The sequence below is a fragment of the Opisthocomus hoazin genome, chromosome 4 (assembly GCF_030867145.1).
Source record: "Opisthocomus hoazin isolate bOpiHoa1 chromosome 4, bOpiHoa1.hap1, whole genome shotgun sequence".
NCBI classification, from domain to species: Eukaryota; Metazoa; Chordata; class Aves; order Opisthocomiformes; family Opisthocomidae; genus Opisthocomus; species Opisthocomus hoazin.
Genome location: NC_134417.1, coordinates 87,117,580 through 87,141,779, shown reverse-complemented (window position 1 = coordinate 87,141,779; position 24,200 = coordinate 87,117,580). Strand labels below are relative to the sequence as shown.

The 24,200-nt window shown below is 43.7% G+C and overlaps 1 protein-coding gene across 2 annotated transcripts in view; it reads right to left on the bottom strand.

Annotated features, from left to right (window-relative positions):
- The window catches only part of PRKAG2 (protein kinase AMP-activated non-catalytic subunit gamma 2), a 246,284-nt gene extending 223,007 nt beyond the window's left edge, over positions 1-23,277 (bottom strand). The window contains exon 1 of one of the 2 annotated variants that reach the window (XM_075419811.1): positions 23,233-23,277. In XM_075419811.1, the coding sequence (XP_075275926.1) occupies positions 23,233-23,262 (30 nt within the window). In that variant the 5' untranslated portion in view covers positions 23,263-23,277. Of the gene's footprint in view, positions 1-13,433; positions 13,663-23,232 lie in introns of those variants that run through there. The other variant, XM_075419807.1, reaches the window with a different exon arrangement.
- Positions 23,278-24,200: the final 923 nt, after the last annotated feature.

Genomic DNA, 24,200 nt, shown 5'->3' with positions numbered 1-24,200 from the left:
CATTTAATTCTATTTTATTTATTCTATATAATTGATCTGCAAAGCATTTCAGCCTGCTTTCGGTTAGAGGACACAGTATGGAAGAGTCACTTAGATGTTTAACTCCACTTCAGCAAAATATATTTTGAAATGCAACTAGGATGTTACATTTATAATTAATTCATTTAAATTTCCCATTCCCAGTATTTAGGCAATACCAAATAACTAGAACCAAAAATTACCTTCAAGCTAGCTCAGCAGTAAACTGCCACTACTTGTTACGATTCATGGTTGCTGAAGTCCACACCCCCCAAGAGCCAAGAAAGCCTCTAGAGGTAAATAAATAAAAAAAAGAAACCTTCTACAATTATCTGGCAGGGCAGACTAAAGCAGAGGATTCCTGTTGTGGGAGTTCTCCTGTGCAACATGTACATTCCCAACGAGCAAGCCCAGGCATATTTGTTTTTACATAGTCGTTTCCACATCAAGACACATTTCCATTCCCCCCTCCCTCCTTCTGCTTTTGTGTTCCATCATCCACATCAACAATTAGTGGAAGTGCCTGGCTGTGCCTGTTCACAGTGTTCCCAGACTTTTCTCTCCCCCAGTGAGCTCTGAAGACCATGCATTATTTGACATGACATGACTTGGAGGCCTTTTACAGCAGTGGCCATATGCAGGGAAGCAGACAGCGACAAGGAAGAAGAAAGTCCTGGTTACAACTATCTGGGACAGCAGGAACTCAAATTAATACGCATTGATCTCTTAGCACAATACCGCAGGTGACTGGACTTCAAATTACTTAGTCTTGTAAACCAAAAAAACCTAAACTCCACCAGAAATAAAAACAGGTCAAGACACAACATGAGCTTGTTGTTCTGTTTGTTTTGTGACACTAAAACACAGGATATGAAATCAAAAATAATACAGCACATAATTTCTAGTACAGCTAGGAAATAATTACAGATGTTTTAACATCAAACAGAGCATATATATGTGTCTTTTTTCTGAAATAATTAAATATCGATTGCATTTTCCATCACAGTTCATTTCTCTGCAACATGAGCAATTTGCCAGCTTGTACATACACACTGAATATATTCATTTTATAATAAACAACTGCACACAGGGCAGCTTCCCTTCACACACACAGGCTTTGCACTTGTGTGCTTACATGTTTTTTAAATTAATCTAGTCAAGTGCACAGAACATTCAAGACCATGAAACATAATCAAAGGTACCTACTGCTCTCTGGAAATGAACTCTTAGAAATATCATCTCTGAAAACAGGTGTTTCCTTGGAGTGTATACTTAACATTTCGTTGCTAAAGTCCAGAGAAATTAGATTTTACTGTTCCTCCAAGAGAAGGTGATCCCCAGACACATGTCCCCAGATGCTCAGCCTGTGCATTCCAACTCTCATCCATTAAAGTGCGTATACTGATCACTGCCATTGATATTACCAGCCTTCGCTTTTACGTGTGTGCCTCTTCCTCAATAACTTCAACCCAAATACAGTCAAAGCTAAAAGCTTGTTTTACAACTGATACATATAGAGAAATTTCAAAGACTAAGTTGGTTACCCCATCAGCTTCTCACAACCTGAGGAGCTCCCCTGTGTCCTCTTGTCTCTTTCCAGCAACCTCAACAAGCAGCAGCCCACAAAGCAATATTGACACTAACGTGCAGAACTCCAAATACCTTTAAACCCAAATATTTCTGCTTCATAAACATGCTGACAAGAAGTATATGCAGATTATGGCAGTGAAATACATTTTTCCTTTTGAAACATTTCTATTTGAAAATAAGTTTGAAATAACTGTCCACCCTGAGTCTAAACACATTAAAAGCCTACAGTAGTTTGCAAAACTTTAAAAGATTACACAGATAAAAAACATAAATAAATAAATCCTCTCAAATTTTACCTGATTGCAGCCTTTCCTCAAGTTACATTGAAAAGTTGAAGGGAACAGAAAAGGAATTTATTTCCGAAGTCTTTATCATATCTACTACTTGGTCACTCAGTCAAACGTAAGGTCGTACATAGACTTTATCATGCGTCACAACGGATTGCGCTGCACTAAGTATCAGCATTAGTTTCAGTCTTTATCATCAAGAGAAGAGCTGCTATTTATCTCTTCCCAAATTACTTCCTAGTACTACTTTCAATCTCTGTTTCATAAAAAACAAGCTTCTGACTTGGGTTTTTGTGGGGGTTTTTCTCTATTTTAGTTACCAGGTGCAAGAGAATGTTATTGGCAGTGGAAAGGTAGGAAAATCAGCTTCTGGGTTGTAATACGCTTGTAAATAGCAGAGGGGGAAGAATGGCATCTTGAAAGCTTGAAAGATGTAAAGATCAATTTTCAAATGTATTTAAGGACATCTTGATGCAAGTGGACTAGTAGGATCTTCAAATACTGCAAAGGGACCTAACGTGCCTAAATTCTTTTGAAAATCCCATCTCTCTGAACTGCTAGGCTTTTTAGCACCTTTTTTTTTCCTCAGGGATTAATCTTGTGAATGGCATTTCAAGTAAACTTGAGTCATCTGTTGCTCTCAGATTTTTGGATCTCAGATTATACACAGATGGACATCTAAAGTGAATGAGCTACCAAGGCTTACCAAGTTACCCCTCATTTTATCTGACAATGTACATCATGAAAATAAAACATGTTGGCTAACTAAGAAGGCATTGTAAGGCAACCCATTTCATTCAGTATTGTGGTGGGATAGGAGGACGCACATAGTCTGCTAATAAAGCCACCTGGTGAACAGCACCTTGCTTTGCCTTGGTAACTACTGGGTGAGGTTCACCAGTCCAGCTGATGAATACTGGGTGAAAAACATTTTTGCCTTACAAAGTGATGGAGACTAGCCCACTACTGTACATGGTTAAGTAAGGTATGTTTCCTCTTTTACTGACTAGTGTTTTGTAGCTGAAAATCAGAAGAGTTCATTTAACAGCAACTTTCGCATGCCAACTGATGATGCCTCAGGTCTGTCACAATGAACGGAGCCAAAACTCGAAGTACACAATACAGAAAAAAGAATTGAAGTAATTGCCATTTTTGAATTACTGGTATTACTTTATAAAGAAAAATGATGGCATGTACCCTCCTGCCTCTGCATAGCTTAGAGTGCATAGTCATTCTTAAAAATATAACAAATATAAGGAAAATGTATATTTAATCTTCACCCAACTAGAAGAAGTGTATTAAATTAGTATTTACCTTTAACATCAACTAGCTAAATAAAAAGGCAAAGAGAAAATCTGAATAACATCTTCTACCTCCCATTCATTTCAGGCTATAAATCTTATGTTTATGCATAATGTTGGCTCAACTTTTCAGATGGCAGAAGCTCTGCATTTTCCCACAAAAATGCAGAGTTGATCTAGCATTAGTGGAAGGCATATCCAAGAAGAACAGTGTTGAGACCATGCTGGTATTCTCTCCCCTGCACTAGCTGGCAGCAGTACTGGGGAATGCTCAGCTCCAGCAACTGGAAGGACAAGTCAGTGGAGTGCAGGAACAGAGACAGGATCCCTGCAAACTCTTTGGAGGGTGCTGCAGGTTGAATGTGGCTGGTAACGGGCTGTTTTGGATGTCCCAAACTCCATCTGCTTGGGTTTACAGATGACTACGTGCTAAATGGCTGCAGATGTCTTGTTTCAAGAACTCTGCAAGTGATGTGCCACCAGCTATTCAGAAAAAAAAAAAAAAGACTAACGTTTCACAACTTTCAATAACCACATGAACCCATGAACCACATGGAGGGTGTGATAACTAGGCACACTCATTGAAGTACCACTTTTGATGCTGGAAGTTAATATAGTTTCCTCTAATTTATCGAATATCCTTAATCCTCGGTCTTCCTGATCAAGACTGCCAAAAGAGTCCTAACAGTGCTATTTTAGGACACAACACAACTATCTGTAGACAACAGGCTGGAATCCTTTCACTTCACTTGTGTTTTCAAAAAGCAAAAGGAAAAATACTTTCTATCACAGCTGACTTAGGTTGAGCCTGTACATGGATCGTTACGGGACAAATGCCATAGGAAGAACGTTGGACTTATGGTTAAGTGAACTAGGTCTCAGGACTACGTGAGTCCAGCTGTCACACTCCTCTACAACATAGGGCAAGTCACTTAAACTCCAACCACCTACTTGAATATCAGTACTGCAACAACATTGTTTCCTCTCACCTCTCTCCCATCTATAACATCCATCAAAGCTTTTAATTCTTCAGAGAGTTTGTCTTTACTAACATGTGTACCCTTCTGCACGCATAGACATCTAACTCAACAGCATTCAGTCATGGATGGAAAGAACATCCCACTGATGTTCAGTGTTTCACTGCAGCACACGGATACTTTAAAAATCTATTTTTTGCGGGCCTCAAGCTTCAGCCATTCAGCAATGCAAAGCTTACAGCAAGGACTCTCCTCTGCCCAACCTCAGGCAACACAACAGATAAGAGATTCAGACAGCTAGGTGATGATTTAGTGCTCTTATCCCTGAACTGTCTTTCCTCATGCCTCTTGGTTTAGATCATACTTCCAACACAGAAGCCATGATTAATACTCAGTAACAGTAAATCCTCCTCTAATTAATTTATGCAAAAGGAATGACAACACATGATGAAAACTACATTCCAGAAGATGCAATGCTTTACTGAGAAGTTGGCAAACTCCCATACATATTGTGATAACACTGACTAAGCACCTTTTTTTATCTCTTCCTTACCACTTTCTTCCACGAGCCTTGTTGGGACTGTTGTGCCTCCAGTTTCAACTCCCATCTCAGAGAATGCTTTTCCCAGAAGTCTCTACACTACACAGCCAAATCCAGTTTGACTCCCCAGGTGGACACTATGCATTTGGGACAACATCCAACCAACTGTGGAGTTAAATTCAATGTGCCTGTGTAGTGGCTGAACAATATGTAGTCTCAAGGAGCTTTCACGTGCCAAAATGCATTCCTTCAGAGCAATGAAGTTGTACAGTCTCCATCCCCAGAGACAGTCAAAAGCTGATGGGACACAGTCCTGAGCAACCTGCTCTAGCTGACTTCAGGGTCAGCAGGAGGATTGGACTAGACACTCTCCAGAGGTCTCTCCGAACCTCAACTATTCCATGATTCTGTAAAAACACTTGTTAGCAGTTACACCTTTTAAAGGCCACATCACCAAAAGCAAGACAACACAGGCTTAGCAAACATAGTAAATCCACAACTATTTAAAGGTATAGAGCAGTCCTGAATCTGTGGAAACTTGTCAAAGATTATGTCTAGGTAGCAAAAATAGAGTCGTCGTGATACATTTCAGGATTCTGTGCATAATTCCAGGAGTCTTTCCCGATTTCCATGTAGAGTCCTTTCAAAACAAGAGGCATGCAGGTAACAATCCATTTCTTCTGCTAGGCAGGTTATAGGCAATGCTAATGGCATCTGTTTAGTCCATCACAGCCTTACAGCTATACCATTTCTATGAAGAGCTTGTCTTCATTAAAATGTTTCTTCATGCTTGGATTCAAATTTTACCCCTAATCTAGCTCACCAAGTATTGATTTCTGTAATTCCATCGAAAACATGTTTGCAGACTTTTCTAAAGGAATCAACAGGCACGTAGCTTCCTTAAACCAGATCCAAACTTCAGTCATTCATAAAAGACAACTTGTAACTGAGCAGGAAAATCCTGTGTTTTGTAGAGCTGTAAGCCAGCACTTCGACCCCTCAGACAGCTTTTCTTTCTTCATCTTGCAGAAGCAGAATATTTTCTTATTTTCATTGTTCCAGCACCATTACTGACATGGAAAGATGACTGAAAATTGCACAGTGCTTGTTGTGAATAAATTATGATAAAGGCTTCATAACACAGCAGAGAACGCTTATAATGCACACACTTCCTCCTAATGAAACTCCAGATCTATGAATATGTTCTCCAGCAGCTTAAAAAAGGCATATTAAGTCAAAAACAGATTAAGTCTTCATCTTATGACATAGGTTCTGATTTAGGAGCAGGTCGTCACAGGCACCCTTTGCAATAATGACCATAAGGTCTGAACAATCACGGTGTGTGATGTAAATGACAACCACGAAACACATACTGCAATGCATTTGCTATGCATCCCACTAAGTCAAGCTCACATAATGTAATTTACTGTCATGCTAAATTATATGAAAATTTCAAGGATGCTACACACCATTCTATGAATCCTCAATGTCAAAAACTGAAGTACCATGTTATGTTTTGGTTCTCTACCGCGTAAATAATGCTTTCATGCTTTAAAGATTTCACATGTAGCTATATGCAAGTAATTTAAGAGACACTATTACAGAAGCAAACACTAAACTGAAGCATTATATTCCAGTTTCTACAACTACCTAAAGAATAAACACAGTAATAATTCTATAGCAGAAATTGTCATATACATCATATACGTCACTGTTTCAACTCACTGCTCGTACTAGAAATAGTTCAGTAGTAGCATAGCACTATATCACCAAGGCATCAATAATATTTTAGATTTATTGATGGCATCTTATATGCATGTGTATACATAAGTTCTCCTTTCCAAGAGAAAAAACATACTCCATTCAAGATACATTCAGACTGCTTTTTCTTTTCATCTTTGAAGGCATGCATATCTCTCGCTATTTGTTAGGCCATAACACTTCCTCCAGCATATCTACAGTGCAAACAACAGTAGAAAATTGAGACAGCAGTCCTCTGCAACCAGATCAGGCCCTGAAAGCAGGTGAATTGTCAAAGCCTGATGACCAGTCTAGGGTAATGTAACCCACAACAGGGCTATTTCCACGCCACACAGACATATTCTGTGACATCTCCTGTCTGCTACTGATGTCTTCCTTGATGCTTCATTTCTCTTGTAACCAGCTCTGCTCTTTCATCACTCCCTGTGCACCGGATGCCTTTTGACATGAATTTGGCTCTTCTGCAAAGGGAGAATTATATGTGGTACCTCACTCAAGATAAATGTGCATAATTTGGTCTATCAACAGCCATGCTGACACAGTTTTGGCTCCTTTCTACTCCCATTAGCCCTGCCAAGCCAGCACATAGGCACACCAACCTAATTCCATGACTGTTCTTACACCATCAACAAAATGATTGTTGAATCCTGTCTTCATGATCAAATTCTGCTTTCAGTCACATCTGAGCAGCTTCCTTGAAAGCAGCACGATGCCCCGGTGAAACTGGGTGTAAGTTGGAGCTGGCAGGTCTGTGAACAGGCACTGGAACCTCCGAGGTGAAGATCACTGCTTTCTACATCACTCCTGATCCCTCTAGGAGAATGACTTTTTATTCTGTTTCAATAATTCCCAGTACAAGCAGGGTGTAAGTAACCTTCCCTGAGGCTAGAAGTCTCACCATCCACGTTTCTGTGAGGTTCCTTCCACATTTATGACTTATTCCTCCAAGGATATTCACATCCCTCTGAGCGCACAGTCCTCACAGGCTCAGAGGTATAAATAAATGAGATTGGATGAGACCATCCCCTATAGAAAAGGCAATGTTTTAAAGAAGCAGTACTTTTCAATAATTTGTTTAGTAATAAGACACAGTTTGTGTTATGCTTTAAAACAAAAACACTAAGAGCTTCTTTAATTACAGCAGCAGCTATTATTACCGCAAACATGAATCCTTTCTTTTTTCCTTCAGATAGATTCAAAATGCAATCTCAACACTCCTGAGCAAATACCACTTGCCCTTTTAGATCCTTAATATATCAGCCCGTTAGGGAGGAATCCAAACTTAGACTTCAAGGCCACAGAGGCTCAGGACAACTCAGAGTCTGCCCTACGAGAGCAAGGGGGAGGACAGTTGCACATTTAATTTTTGGGAAACATTTCTCTCTCCTCTGTCTCCCTCTCCCCCCACCTCCTTTTCCCAAGAAAACAAACATTTTTTTCATTACTAGATCACATGGGAAGCCGATTCCCTCATCTCCTTTGAAAGAATTGACCAGCTTATTCCTCATCTGCAGCTTCCATGGTTTGGATGGGTGCACTTGTTGCTGGATAAAAAACTGGCTGAATGGCCAAGCGCAGAGAGTGGTAGTGAAGGGATTTTAATCCAGCTGGTGGCTGGTCACGAGTGGTGTTCCCCAGGGCTCAGTTTTGGGTCCAGTCTTGTTAAAACATCTTCATCAATGATCTGGATGACGGGACTGAGTGTTCCTCAGTAAGTTTGCAGATGACACCCAGCTGGGCGGGAGTGTCGATCTGCTCGAGGGTACAAGGCTCTGCAGAGGGATCTGGACAGACTGGATCGATGGGCCGAGGAACTGTATGAGTTTCAACAAGGCCAAATGCCGGGTCCTGCACTTGGGTCAGAACAACCCCATGCAATGCCACAGGCTTGGGGAGGAGTGGCTGGAGAGCTGCCCAGCAGAAAAGGAAACACCCCAAGCTGGTCAACAGCCAGCTGAACATGAGCCAGCAATGTGCCCAGGTGGCCAAGAAGGCCAACGGCATCCTGGCTTGGATCAGGAATAGTGTGGCCAGCAGGAGTAGGGCAGTGATTGTTCCCCTGTACTCGGCACTGGTGAGGCTGCACCTCGAGTACTGTGTTCAGTTTTGGGCTCCTCACTACAAGAAGGACATTCAGGTGCTGGAGCGTGTCCAGAGAAGGGCAGTGAGGCTGGTGAGGAGTCTGGAGCACAAGTCTGATGAGGAGCGGCTGAGGGAGCTGGGGCTGTTTAGTGTGGAGAAGAGGAGGCTGAGGGGGGACCTTATTGCTCTCTACATCTACCTGAAAGGAGGTTGTAGCAAGGCAGGTGTTGGTCTCTTCTCCCAGGTAACTAGCGATAGGAGCGATCCCCCTTGCACCCAGTGCTGCAATAAACATACCTACTTTATAAGTCTCCGTGAGTTGTGAAGTTTCTTTCTGCACTTCAAGAGGCAATGGCCTCAAGTTGCGTCAGGGGAGGTTTAGATTAGATATAAGGAAAAATTTCTTTACTGAAGGAGTGGTCAGGCATTGGAACAGGCTGCCCAGGGAGGTGTTTGTGTCACCATCCCTGGAGGTGTTTAAAAAACGTGTAGATGTGGCACTTTGGGATATGGTATAGTAGGCATGGTGCTGTTGGGTTGCTGGTTAGACTTGATGATCTTAGAGGTCTTTTCCAACCTATGATTCTCTGATTCCTCAAGTGATCCCTAGACTGAAGTGCTGTTCTCATCACCCCACCCAGCAATTACCGGGAGACAAGAAGCACCCTTGTGTGACAGAACAAAATCATTTCACAGTGATTTACTGGGCATGCAGCCATTAATGACTTTGCAAGTGTGGAAAGCAAGATGGAGGGGCAGAGCCTGAGCCAACATTAGCTGTCAGATCATCATTGTTATCTATCGGGTTAGAAGTATTTAAATCATCTGATGTTTCAGCCTGGCATCCCAGCATAACAACAGGCCTGGAAACAGCAATAAAATTGTGCATTGAGGAGTCTGTTCAAAATCATAGAGGTTAACAAAGAAATGGGAGAAAGCGTGCAGAGATTTGTTGGTGTGACATTGAAAACAAAAGGATTGTTATCTCCAAGAGCATCCTTCTGGTGCATCAACTCTGTCGTCAGGGCTGAAGTATCAGGGGCAACAGCCACTTCACTGAACTGAAAGATGCTTTTATATTCATTTGCAGATGTTATTTTCATCCTTATTGTGAAAAAAATTTGGGAAAAATCCAAGGAAGTACCAAGGTTCTGCAATTTCCACCTGCTGGGAGCAGCAGGTGCTTGCCATGGTGAAGCTCTGGAGACAGGTTCTGCGCTCAGTTGTGCTCGTGTAAATACAACATAACTTTGCTGGCACTGACTGAAATATCCCAGATGAAATTCAAAGTAAGCAAGAGCAGAATCTCTCTTTTTTTCTTGCAGCAACACAGGACTATGATGGCAACATTACCATTAGAACAGATCGATTTTGCAAGATGACAGAAGAACATACTCTTCTCACTGCTGTGAGCTCCTACTCAGCAGACAATTGCATCCCATCTTAGAACAGAGTTTTTAAAATGTTCAAAGCAATGTGCAAGCATTAACTTCTAATGGCTTAAAAGGGAATTTTATGACACTAATGTCCTCATATTACATCATGTGATGCATCTAGAGAGCAAAGGTTTCTATTCAAATCTGTAGCAGCTTTCAAAGATATTTGGACTAGAAATTTCCATTTAGGCATCTGTAAGTTCAAGACTTCAGAATGTGCTGCCGGGAAAAATGGAGGCTGATGCGACCTCTACTTTGCAAAGGCTCCTGCAATCATATTATGGTCCATCTAAATTACTGGTTTGTTAGTCAGTTGTGTATTTGCAAAGAAAACAACAAACAAACAAAACAAAAAGTTGTTCAATCAGTCCAGCAATTTAGCAAATACTTCTCTGCCATGCTAACAGAATACAGTGCCCCCCACTTTACTCTTGGCTACTGAACGACAAGTGGAGAGCAGCAAGTAAACCCAACCGGCAGCAACTTCGTGGTCTACCGCTATTCCCAGAAGCAAGGGTTGGGCACCACCCACTCGCGTCGAAGGAGATTGAGCACAGAAAGGAAGTGAAAACAGAGTGTTTCCAGAGTTTCTGTATCATGGCTTGTTCTTGCTTGAGAAACATGTACCTGAGAAATGCCCTGGAGTGTTGCAAGACACAAAACAAGCTTTCTCAAACTGATCCATTTTTTCCCACTGTCACCGGCAAACCCAAAAAATAAAAATATGTGGGAGAGGGAAGAAAAGCACACAACTTTCTTTTCAGACATACCTATTATTCCACAATCCTCTAACCTAATGGTAGCATATTTTGCATTATTAGCCCTTTTTTTTCCACAATATTTGCCATTACTTTCTCAGTCAGCATTTCTATGTGACTAACAAATACTTTCTGGGATAGCCTGCATCACAACAGTACCTTTCAGTCCCACTGCTTTCTCTTCCAGAATTAACTCCTCTCTCCCCTCCTACTCAGACCTTGTTAGTCCTTCTCTTGTTCCTAATTTGAAAATCTCAATGAGCAAGAATTACATGTCTCAGCAATAAATATGATCTCACAGCAAAACAAAGAAGAGGATGAACAAAATAAAAATTACTGTCTGGTGAAAGCTCCCTCAACAACTACAGCTACACTGACAGGCGCCACTGAAATAATAGGAACGATGCTTCAAAACAACAGCCAAGAAAACGTTATGAAAGAGAAAAAAAAACCAGTCTAAATGGATCTTTTCAAATGCAGATTCCACTGTCAAATGAGGAGAATGAGAAAAATATTCTTTCTTACAGCACAGTCACATTTAAACTCTGCCAGATAACAGAAAACCACCAAAAATGTGAGTACAACCTGAAAGACCCTGGGCCCAACAGACCATTTCAGGAATGCTAGAATGACGCAGAATGGAACAGAAGGATCGTATTTTGGGATGGAGAGGAGCGGTGGAAGATGTTATCTCATTGCCAAATCTTGAATTGCTTCCGACCGGGTGAACAACAAAACTCGTGTCAACTTCAGTGCAGTATCAGGCACTTGCAGCTTGTATCTGAATACCTACCACTACCTAGGTGACAAACTGCATAGCAAAGAAGCCAAGAGATTAATGAACACTAAAAATTATGGCCCATTACTAATGATGTTCCATCCAAGACAGAACTAAGGCAACACTCATGAAGAAAGGTTGTCTGCGGGCTTAGGGAGGCAATTAGGAAAAAGCATGAGCCTTCTTCAGTCAATAATGCTGAAGTGCGAACAAGTTACTTAGGCAGTTTTTCCACCTTAGCTTCACAATTATAAAATGGGGAAAATTGCTGTAAGTACTGGCGTGGTCAGACTTTTCTGGTGGTCAGAAGGTATTTCAAAAGCACCAGATGGTTCCTGCAAAATCCTGCAGCAACCACAGCGTCTCCTGAACTACCTACAGCTCTTCAGCAGGCAGAAAATGCAGCTTCTCAGAGCAGAGCTCGAGATCCAGCTGCGCAGAAGCTCCTGGCTAGACTGAGTCGGGGGGCGGGGGGGCGGCTACAGAAAGAGATGGCAGAGGCAATGTAGCAGGCAGGGTGGAAAGGACTAAGGTGCACAGGGTGAGTGGCACTTTGGTGTAGTACATTTCATTTTCTTGGTATTTTACATCCCTGTTGTGAAGTACTACTGGTAACATGGCAGAGATTATTGCCTAAAAACTCCAGCCACAAATGCATAGGCGACACCCATGTCAGCAGAAACAGACCCTTTTCTCCCAGTACTGAATGCACTCCAAGCTCCAGAAGTTTGGCTTAGGCTCCTGGGCTTGCATTCCTCTCTGGAGAAAAATGAATTCTGCAGAAGAGCCATGTATTTCTCCTCCATTTTAATCCGCACGCTCAAGACACCTAATAAATTTGCTTTGACTTCTTATTCTTCCCTAAAACAAAGGAAAAACATAGAACCAGAAACATCTTTTTGCTCCCTGGTGGCCTGGCAGAGACACTTATAGGACTGTTTCCCATTTTTATATAATAAGATTTAAAAAAAAAAACCACCAAAAAACAACAAAACAGATCGCACAGAAAAAGATGCAGGGACTCTGTCATTTCTTGCCAGAAGCACTGAAACCAAAAGCACATCGAGACTGAGAATAAAAAGCAGTTACATACATAACAAGAACATCCTAACAGTAAAGAAAAACAATAATCAAAACTTTGAAAGGCATGTAAACTCTGCAGACAGAGCCAGCCAGCCTTTTAGTAGTCACCGGGAGCAGAGAGAAACTTTTGGTATGAGATTATTCTGTGTCTATACACTCTGGTTATTCTTGCATGCTTCTTTCTAGTGTGACTATACAAAACGAAACAGAGTCAGTGAGCAGACTGCACGGCTCAGTAGTCTGCTCCACCATGGCAATACAACTGTCCCCGCGCTTTCGGCAATAAACAGACTGCTCGTGTCCAAACCTGAGCGAGCTCTGGGTTCCCCAGCCCTGGGAAATTCAGAGGTGGATTAGTCTCGAAAGAGGGAAGAGTCAGATTAAACCCTGATTCAGCCGCCAGGCACGGACAGTTCCCAGAGCCAAACGTGGGGATGTTGAGCCCAGCATTAGCCCTCTCGCTAAACCATGCTGTGAGCCTGCCTGTGAACTGGGTGAGCCATACTGACCCAAACCCACAGCCCGGGCAGGGCAGCAGCAACACAGCCGGAGTTATCCTCGCTCCGTGCCACGGACGCTGCACCCTGAGCTCCCAGCACCGCGCGGGGGGGCAGAGACCACGGGCAGCACCCCTGCTCCAACGCACCCCAGATGTGGAGGACTTGCCTGTAGCACGGACTGTATGCCCCAGCCCGGCATCCTCCAAACTCCAGAGGAAACACCTCTCCGCCTTTCGCTGCGCTACGTGTCAGAGCAAAACATGCCCCAGCGCCCAAGCCACGCCAGCTGCCGAAGGGGAGGAAGAGCAAGGAGCCACTTACGGGGATGTGCACTCGCAACATGAGTTTCTTCTGGCTGGAGCTTTTCCTGCTGCTGGAGGCATCTTTCTTCTTGTCCATGGCAGTGCTTCCCATCCCTTCACCCAGGCGTGGTGCCGGGCGATGGATCTGGAGAGGGAGGCTCCTCTGCCACCTCTCCCCACCGTCCCCAGTTATTCCAGGCTCCTTATTTTCTTTTTCCTTTTCTTTTTTTTTTAATAGCCTTAGGAAGAGGCGGGGGGGGGGGGGGGGGGGGGAAGGATAAGAGAAGCAGAGGGAAGGGGAGGAGTTTCTCCAGCGCCGGCCTTTAATCCCAGCAGCGAGGTGTCAGGGGGGATCTTCTCAAGAGCATGAGATGCCCTTAGCTGCGCTGCTCGCCTTCTCACTCTTCCGCCCTTTTAAAAATATCCGGAGCATCCTGGGGGGGGGAAGAAAGTTTCCTTCCCCTCGCCCGGCCCGGGCCGGCTCCCCGGGAGGGACAACCCCAAACCCACCCAAACGCCGCAAGCACCCGAAAAGGGGAAGGCGCTGGGGCTTGGCTCCGGGCAGCCCGGCGGCCGCGGGGCTCGGGCCGGGCCGGGCCGCGGAGCCAGCGCGGGTGTCCGGTGGGGGCCGGCTCCGCGCCCCGCGGGGGGCTCGGCGGAGCGCGGCCGGGAGGCACGGAAGGAGGGAGGGAGGGAGAGAGGAGGCGCCGGGCGCTGCCAACAGCCCCGGCCGGCTCGCCAGGAAGTGCGGAACGATCGCGACGCGGCTTCCCCCCCGGCGGGGAGCCCCGCAGCGCTCCGCGGGTGCGGGGCCCGGCAGCCTCCCCCGCCTCCCGGCCGCCCCGGAGGAGGAGGGTCGTCTCTCCCCGCCGCCCACCCCTGCGCAGCCCGGCCCGGCTGCCGCGATGGCCCCAGGGCCGGGCAAAGCCGCCGGGCTGGCCGCCCCCCCGCTGCCCGCGGACCCGCGCCAAGCCCGGGAGGGCCCCGGCCCGCGCTGGAACACGGGGTTTTTCCGCTCCCTCCCTCCAAAAAGCCTTCAAAGGCGAAGGCAAGTCCGGCCGAGCAAAAAGGGGCAGATCAGAGCCTGCCGGCAATGGCTCGGGGCGTTACAGAGTATCAGAAAATGAAAAGTTCTCACAGCCCACTTCACCTGTCCGGGAGCGCGCAGCCACGGAGCGAAACCGCTGCCAGGCAGGCTCTCGGGGCCGAGACACTTGCACAGCAGGGAGAGATGTTTGTGCCTTCAAACAGCAAGTGGCTTTCGTACACGAAGAGACAAACACGCATTCTGGATCAAAATACGAGCGTTTGTTTTCAGGAGTGACTCTTCCTCCCTTGACAATCTCTGCACTGTTTTACGTCGTCTGAATCTGACAATTGGAGCACTGCTCGTTATAGCCACAGAGCTTTGATCACATCACTCAAACACAGATGTTCCCTGGGTTCCAAGCTCTGCAGGTATGCATTCACAGAGCCTATGCTATAATTAACTCCACCAAATCTTAGGGGATTCTATAAAACAGTGATTTATAAGCATTGAGGGGAAAAGGGGAAGTGTTTTCCACGAAAACCTTCTTATCTTGTGAAAACATACAGGATTGCGATGGGTATCTTCCAGAAATACAAGAATTCAGATTTATTTCCCTCCTTATGGAAGTCTCAGGATTCAACAGATGATGCAAAGCTAGCTCAGGTATAAAGTCTGTAGCCACTTCTCTAAAACCGTGCAGAATCAAATAAAAATATGAACACAGTACTTCAGCGTTATCTATATCTGTCCTATGGGTTCCTACAGGACGTCATGGAAGGAAACAGACCCAGAAATGAGACAGCAGGGGTTAACAACCTGGTCACCAGATCAGAAAGGGATATTGACGGCACACACAGAGGGAGCGGAATTCCTCCAGACATTAAACGCTGCCTGGGGCACCTTGGGAGTGCCCCCGGAAAGAGGAGTGGGGTCGGTAACACCCGCCTTCCCCCAACATTCGTATAAACTCTTCTGCCAACAGCGCGCTGCTGCCAAGGGATATGGGAATGGCTGACCCCTGGCACCAACAAGTGAGAAAATTACTGATAAACATGTCTATCAAAAACCGGTCATGACATTTTTTATTGCTAGTATGGTGTTGAAAGTTAAAAAAATCAGGGAAAAAAAGGTAGAATTTCTTTAGAAGGATTTTAGCACTAGGTATCATAAGTAAGCAGATCTCCTGGCTGTTCTTTATTAAATTAACAAATATTTGAGGTGGAATAAAATCTACCATACATATAATCAATTCCTTAATGCTGAGCCTAAAGATCACCACTTGTCGCCTTCGTTGGCGTGGCGACCCCTTAATTGTGCAGAATTGTTTCCTACAATATTATAATTTATTCTCCACATTTAGTATTTTAAATCTAAATTCATTCCTTTTCTTCTTGTTCTTACTTATATGAATAATGGTGGATAATGTAAAGTAAATTTTAGGAAGTAACACAAAGGCAGTATGGCCAAACTCCCAAACCTAAAAAAAGCCCATGAACCAGCCTCTCCCCCTTCATAATATTGCCTTAAGCATATTTATATCTTTAACAATACCACAATGTGAGGTTATTCTTATTTTTCTGCTTTGATCCTCTAAGATCCCAAATATGATCTTTGATCCTCCAGTCATATTTTTAAACATTTCATTGCAACTCTGAGGATTAGAGACACATTTAAAAAAAAACCAAAGCCAAAATCCTCCTACAGCTGCTAGACTTCAGCAGCTTGACTCCCCATAAAATCAAGTGTTAATAAGACCCTGCTATCAAGTAAAGGAATCACCAGTTATTTTAGACAGTAAGGCATCATGTTTTTATCCTTCTTTTTTTAATCTTTTGGGGACAAATGCAGCCATCATCGGAACAAACAACATTGTAAATACTTTTAAGTTAAAATTATTTCTTCCACGTTAAATCTTCTCAATTTGACTAACAATCGTGTTTCCAGAGACTTGTAAGCATCTAAATCACTAATTTCACACACAAATGGGTACCAAAACACTTATGAGACATCACCCTAAGTACTTAGAGATTTCACGCACCCTCAGGAGGGGCAGCAGAAGAGGATCTCAAACACCCCAGCCCCATTTTGCCTCTCCCTAATACCACCTAAGTGCTCCCCATTACCAAGCCACACCTGTAACTCAGCACAAGTAGCATGTGCATTTTTGACTACACCCCGTTGCAGCACTTGCCCTAGTCGTTCCTTAAATACAGGTTGAGTCAATTTTTCCATGATAAATTCCCAGAGTACATTCCTAAGTTTATAAAATACCCATGAAATTTTGCTTTGAGCCTTGATTGTGATGATTGTAGCTGCCCTAAGTAAAATACTGTATCACTAACTTCTGTGCTGAAATTTCACATGCAGTATACAGAGAATTTTTTCAGACTTTAAGTGAAAAAATGTGTCTAAAAATGGTGGTGCATGGGGAGAATTATGTGAGTTGCTGGTGGTTTTTAAATCTTTATTAAAACCACCATTTTTTGCTAATACTTTAAAATTTGTTGTTAGTAATATTGCCAAGTACTTACATATTACAGAAAAAAACTATGAAAATAACTATTGTTCTCTATTTTCAGACTACATATATTAATCTTACTGTGGGCGTTTCATATAGATTTTTCACACATGCAATCTATAAGTATTTTGCAGCCACTAAAACCTGTGGAAGTCCCATTTTTGGGGACTAAATTTCCTACTAGAAATAATACCTATATTACACCAGGATAAATATAGTAATTTCTCAGATCAACCACATTATTTCTTATGTTTGTGTATACATATATTCTTACTTAGGACTCTTAAACCTTTTTAAAATTATTAAAATGTATTTAAAGAAAAATCCTCAACAATCAATATATGTTGAAGTCTGGATTCCCAAGAATTTGTCTGGCTGTTACTGGTACCTGGTATCCCAGTACCTACAATGCTTCATCACAGCTAATTTTCTCTTTATTTTCTTCTTATGCTACTTTTTGTCCATGCTGGGCTCTGCAGTTCCTCTTCTGCCTGTCCCTTTGTGCTCTCGTTCTCTCTGTTCCTTCATATTCTACGTCTTGTTCTCATCCTTTCATTTTTGTTCTCCATCTTTCTCTGTTCTCCAGTTTTCCGCTCGCTTTCCTGAGCAGGCATGAAGTCGATTGTTCGGTTTCTGTTCAACACATTTAATAGATTGAATTTGACCCTGCTGCATAAGGCTCCTTAACTTAATCAACAGTACAACGTTATTAACACAATGTGGTATCAGGATGCAGCAGTCTATGCACAAGCCTTTTCTGTAGAGGCCAGAGAGGACACGCACCTCTACTCCTGTCTGCCCCTGCTAGCACTCTCACCTGTACACACCGACACTCAGCACAGTGCAGTGAGCAGTTTGCAAGTCAAGTAGAATATTGTCAACACAAGGAAATACCTGTAGATACTAAATTGCATTGTTTGCAGCAAAACTGCAATTAAAATGGTCTTCCATGGGGAAATTTGAAAGGGAAATTGTAAGCCTGCCAGGAAAGCCTAACTGGCTGAAGTAAGGTGAGATAATGAGGTTAATGAGAGAGGAACATCTGGTCCCTAGAAGGTCTCCAGGAACGTAACAGCAGGCAAAGCGTGTTTATGCTGAAGGAGAGAGGTTGTGTGGTCAGATGGCTGTGCTTCCTCTCCAGGCTGTCAGACGTCTGCTGGTACCCAAGTGGTTACTGAAACAAATTCTCTCTCATCACCTGAAGCCCAGCAGCGCACGGTGCTGTTTTAAAGCTGCGTGCTCTGGTTGAGCCATTCAGCCCTACGGCTCTCTCCCTCTTACACCATTTCTGCTGGTGTTCTGGTCACTCTGGAGCTGCTGCGCTGATTCACCCTCTGAGTCAGTGAGATGTCTTCTCATCCGGATGATAATGTGGAGGAGAGGAAGTGAGAGAGAAGCAGTTTCATAGGAACTTTCTAGGCTGTTTCTGTAATTTAATCTGACTGCTAATTTCTCTCCAAACAGCCAAAGGCAGGGGCAGTTTTTTGAGTTTTCTTTCCTAAAAGTCTCTCAGTCGCAGACCCGGTGCAGTCTGACAATTGATCCTGGGTATCAGAAAGTTTCAGAAGTCTTCATTTGAAATGAGTAGGCCCATGCCATGGATTAATTTGGTACATAGAAAGCATGGATGTAGCATGGATGGCGTGGGCACTGGTGCAAGGGTTGGCAGGCGGCTCCCCGTTTTGCCAGCTGCAGTACTTGCCTCACTATCTTCCACCTTTGCGGCTCCACAGCCATAGTCCTCCCGCAGCTGCCCTCACATTCCATTGTACTGACCCCGCAAGAACAGATGCAACCACAGTAAATCAGATGGGTGCATGATGATGTGACCTGGACCACATTGCGTGGTTCACACTAGTGCCAGCGCTGTACTGTAGGCTGTGGTGATAGGTAAGTTCAGATTCTCATTTGCGTCACTATAGTGTAAGAGTAAAATAAGAATAATACTCTCAGTGTCACCTCTGCATAGAAAGTAAGTGTCTGGGAGACCTGATTAGGTACAAATATGAAAACCACATTTTGTTTTTTGAACCATGACAGCTTGATAAGAGACCTTGAAGCTGATTTTTCAAGGTTCATATAACCTCTGTTGGTTCTGAGAGCCAGGAGAGCCTTCCAATCACCGAAGTACTTTCTGAGATAAACAACATCTTTTTTTTTATATTGGTTTCTATATACAAAAAAACTTCCATTAACTGGAATGATGCTGTTCAGCCTCAGGTTTTCTTAGTACCGAAGAATCACAGAAAAAATAGACAATGCCCTATAAAGCATCTAATTTCCTCCTTGCTGATACAGGAAAATTTCTTTTGTATTTTCTACTGATTGTGATTCAGACTTTCTGGCTGTTAGCCAGACACAATACTTAGTGGTTTTGATTTGCATATATAGGCCTACAAGTTAGACAGATAACCTCAATCAAGATTTAATATAGCAGATTGTATGCAAAAGCAGTGGAAAGATACTCATTTGCCATATAGTGTGATTTTTGTCAGTCCTGCAAATTAACACAGAGAAGTACAAACAGACTTCAAGAGGAGTCTGCTTTTCATTTTCTCTTCCAACAGTACGTGTAATGCAGTCCATTAGCTAAAAGAGCATTTAAACGAGGCAGAGGCATAGTTCTACCAGATATGTGTGGGCACAAGAACAAAAAGTTTTTTCAGAAGTAAAAATCTGAAAATACTTCCATGCTCTTCCCAGTGAACTTCAGAGAGCTGAAGAATTACAAACACACTTGCTGTGAGCCTACTCTGTGCGATAATCTCAGAATTTATTCCTTGGCACTGAGTGTGTTGGGCCTCGGAGAGTACAGTCGGCAGTAACAGCGCTTTCCTTCTGGAGCAAAGTGGGCAAGACTATCCTAAAACATCAGTCTGGTACTGCTTGGGGGTGCAGATGTAAAAAGAGGTGAGGTCTCCAAAAGCAATCATAAGCAGTCAGTTCCAGGATGGTCTGTAAGATCTCAAAGAAAACAGTTTTTGCTTGTTTAGCTTCAAATTTATTGCGCTGCAAAGTATTGGTGGCAAGGTGTCCCACAACATACCTGTAGCAGCATTTCTCCACTTGACCTCTACACAAGGCCAGTGGCTAGGCTGTTGTTTAGGGAAGGCAAAATTGCACTTACCAAGAGTCTTTCCTGCATAAAACAATTCAAATATGTTTTCCCACATGGTATTAACTAATAACAGCAGAGCACCAGAAACCACATTATGTGTGGAGGTGATGATTTATGGATGAGACAGAGGAGTGCATAAAAAAGGAAGAATCCCCAGAATGATACGAAACTTCATCTGCACAATGGCTTCCAGAGGATCAGAATACACACTGACACTACACAAACTGGCAGGACCTATGGATATCAAAAACATGCGTGCAACAAGATCCAAACATCAGAAAAGCATGAGAGGTGAATGGCAAGTTCTCCTTGTTTTCATAAATAAATTGTATTTCTCTTGTACTAAGAGCACAGTCTTTCCAAATTAGTCTTGCTTGCAGCAATGCCAACGCATTATTTATCCCCAGCTAGCTATTCTGTCTAACCAAGGTGCTGCAGAAATTTCTGTGCTTCTCCATGTGTGATGAGTGCAGAGAAGCATGACGAGCAGGTGCGAAGTGTGCATTGATGCAGATCCAAGATGCCACCTCCCCAGAAAAAAAGGTGACATGTTGGAAAGGTTGCTCAGAAACAGTACTTGCATCTACACTCGCAAACCATGCAGCACCAGGGCATGGGCCTGAGGACTGTCCTATGACTGTCCATATTGTTAAACCGTTCCGTCTCTGCAGAGTTTTGGCTCAGGCTAACTACAACTCTGCAAGACACTGCCAAGGCATGGTTCAGGAATTAACACTGGTCAGGGATCATTCCCAGTAGGAAGCCTGGATGTGGCTGCTCTGTCTCAGACGTAAGAGTTTCACTACAAGCCTTGCTGCACCACTTGGCCTCAGGGCAGGAAAACCATCTGAGGTCTGTGTCCTGGACCTGTGCCAAGAGGACGGAAATGTTAGGTCCTGGCTTCCCTGCATGCCTGGGCTCTCTGCAAACAAAACTGAAGTCACTCCTCCGTCTTTTCAAGGCCTGTCAGCAGACCACTTCCATAGGAAGAGACAAACACAATGCCCTACTTTTCTAATTCTGTTTTCAGCAGAAAAAGAGCAATACAAGGAGGAATGCTCTTCACATTACACTGAGGTGTATAATGATGAAGGTACCAAGGGTCATAATTACTAGCAAATCATTCTGACATATGTATGGCGATGGATATATCCAGTTAAAGACTGCAGATTGCGCATTACCATAGCAACGATGGAATTCCAAAAGAAGTATGTAGCAAGCACAGATTTAACACATTTCATTTTTCAAATCAGTGTGGGATTCTAAAGACAGGAGAATAGCTTTATATCTCTCCAACAGTGTTAGAAAATGGTGAAAATTATAGTAAGGGAAGATTTACGGTATAGAATAAAATCATAGAATCATTATTTCATTAAGGTTGGAAAAGACTTCTAAGATCAATTCCAACCGGCAACCCAACACCACCACGCCTACTAAACCATGTCCCGAAGCGCCACATCTACACGTCTTCTAAACACCTCCAGGGACAGTGACTCCACCACACAGAATCACACAGAATCACACAGAATGGTAGGGGTTGGAAGGGACCTCTGTGGGTCATCTAGTCCAACCCCCCTGCCGAACCAGGGTCACCTACAGCAGGCTACACAGGACCTCCTCCAGGCGGGTCTTGAATGTCTCCAGAGAAGGAGATTCCACAACCTCCCTGGGCAGCCTGTTCCAGTGCTCCGTGACCCTCAGAGGGAAGAAGTTCTTCCTCATGTTCAGACGGAACTTCCTGTGCTTCAGTTTGTGCCCTTTGCCCCTTGTCCTGTCGCTGGGCACCACTGAAAAGAGTTTGGCCAAACAAACTAACCCTAACCACCTCCCTGGGCAACCTGTTCCACTGACTGACTGCTCTTTCAGTAAAGAAATTTTTCCTGATATCCAATCTAAACCTCTCCTGATGCAGCTTGAGGCTGTTTCCTCTCATCCTATTGCTAGTTACCTGGAAGAAGAGACCAACACCTGCCTCCCGACAACCTCCTTTCAGGTAGTTGTAGAGAGCAATAAGATCCCCCCTCAGCCTCCTCTTCTACAGACTAAACAGCCCCAGCTCACTCAGCTGCTCCTCATAAGACTTGTGCTCCAGACCCCTCACCAGCCTCACTGCCCTTCTCTGGACACGCTCCAGCCCCTCATTGTCCTTCTTGTAGTGAGGGGCCCAAAACTGAACACAGTGCTCGAGGTGCAGCCTCACCAGTGCCAAGTACAGGGGCACGATCACTGCCCTGCTCCTGCTGGCCACACTATTCCTGATCCAAGCCAGGATGCTGTTGGCCTTCTTGGCCACCTGGGCACACTGCTGGCTCATGTTCAGCTGGCTATCGACCAACACTCCAAGGTCCTTTTTCTGCCAGGCAGCTTTCCAGCTGCACTTCCCCAAGCCTGTAGCATTGCATGGGGTTGTTGTGACCCAAGTGCAGGACCCGGCATTTGGCCTTGTTGAACCTCATATGACTGATCTCAGCCCATCAATCCAGCCTGTCCAGATCCCTCTGCAGAGCCTTCCTACCCTCAAGCAGATGGTAATATAATTTTATGTCAGGAACAACTTTTGTTTTGAAGTATCTCAAAATGACTGTATCATTTTTCTTAAGATCATGGTCTAAAATCTTATCAGAAGAGTTTTAGAAGCAACAATTGTCTAGACGTGACCTTAGAACATAAAGGTGCTCCCCACCCTGGATCCAAAGAGCTCCCAACAGATGATAGTTAGTGAGATTCAGTGTAGCTTCATTGAGATTATTAGTTTTTTCTCAATTAAAATTTTGACCATGTCTTATTATGCAAAGTATATGGGCTTCAGAGTCTTAAGTGAAAAATCAAAATCTAACACTAGATATGCGTATAAGCTCAGTAGATACATGTACGATAAAAAGCAAGTTGAAGATAAGGAATGGCTCAAGGGGAAATTCTAGGCATTGAAGATAGAAGACAAAACCAAAAAAAATCATTAATTGATTGTGTTCTGTAACTGATGAAGAGGTTATAGTCATAATGTTCCTACTTAGGGCATGAAATAACATATGAAAGGCACAAGGCACAGTAAAGATGAATCCTCAGAGGTACGCTGGCCATGCAATCACAGTATTTTCTACTGAATGTCCCTCATAAAATTAAAACCAATATGAAAAAAAACTAGTTCTTACCTTTGTAACTGGTAACTGATAGGTCCCCATTTTGGCCCAACTTATTTACTTTCCACAGAAAGCAGTCAGTCTGCCCAGCTCTCTGCCTACCCAGCGCTGCGGGGAAAGCACAAAGATCAACAGGCTTGAATTTATGTTAAGTCAAATTGACTTCCCCATTTGTGCTGTTTACTCCTGATTCAGCAATCAGCTTACAGAGTCAAGAAAACAGAAGCAAACAGCAGGAATATCTCTTATTCTAGTGAATGAGGACACAGTCAGAAGCTCACACAAAGTGCTGGTGAAGTGTGGAAGACAACAGCAACTATCGATAGAGTGTAACTGCCTGCAGGAATCACGAAGGGAAGGGATACAAAAGATCTGCTTAGAAAGAGCAGATGTCAAGGTCATATCCACTTCTGTAGCCCAAGGAAGTCACACTTCCAAGGGTGAGCAACAGGGTCAGGTGCTGGGGAGAAAACTGGCCAAGAATCAATGCAGAAAGCTCTTCCAGCTGGAATATGTGACAGACGGCTGCCAACCAGACTGAAAGAAAGGCAGCTTCTTGGTAAAAGTCTTGCAAAACAGCATGTAAAGAGTAATAATAAAGTCCTAAAACGTCCTGATGCCAGCCCTGAGAGCTTACCACCTACAGACTAACAGCAAACCCGAGAAGGGGGCATGTGCTTGAACCATAATTTACAAACAAATATCATCAGGTGTTTATGTAGCAGGAGAACTGGTGGAAAGTTAAACGGCTGAAAGGACTGTAGCTTCCCCTCAGCATCACTAACACAGGACACTTGCATGTGGTGACATGATTGGACTGGGGCCAAAGGGCCACGTCTCCTCCTCTTCCAGTGCCCTTCCCTATCACAGAGCAGCTAGATCTGGCAGTCCTTGCTGTCATGAACTACTAAAATCCTGCGACAAAGCAGAGCTCCTAGTGTGAAAAAGTGGTACTGCTGTGTGACAGAAGATTAAAATCA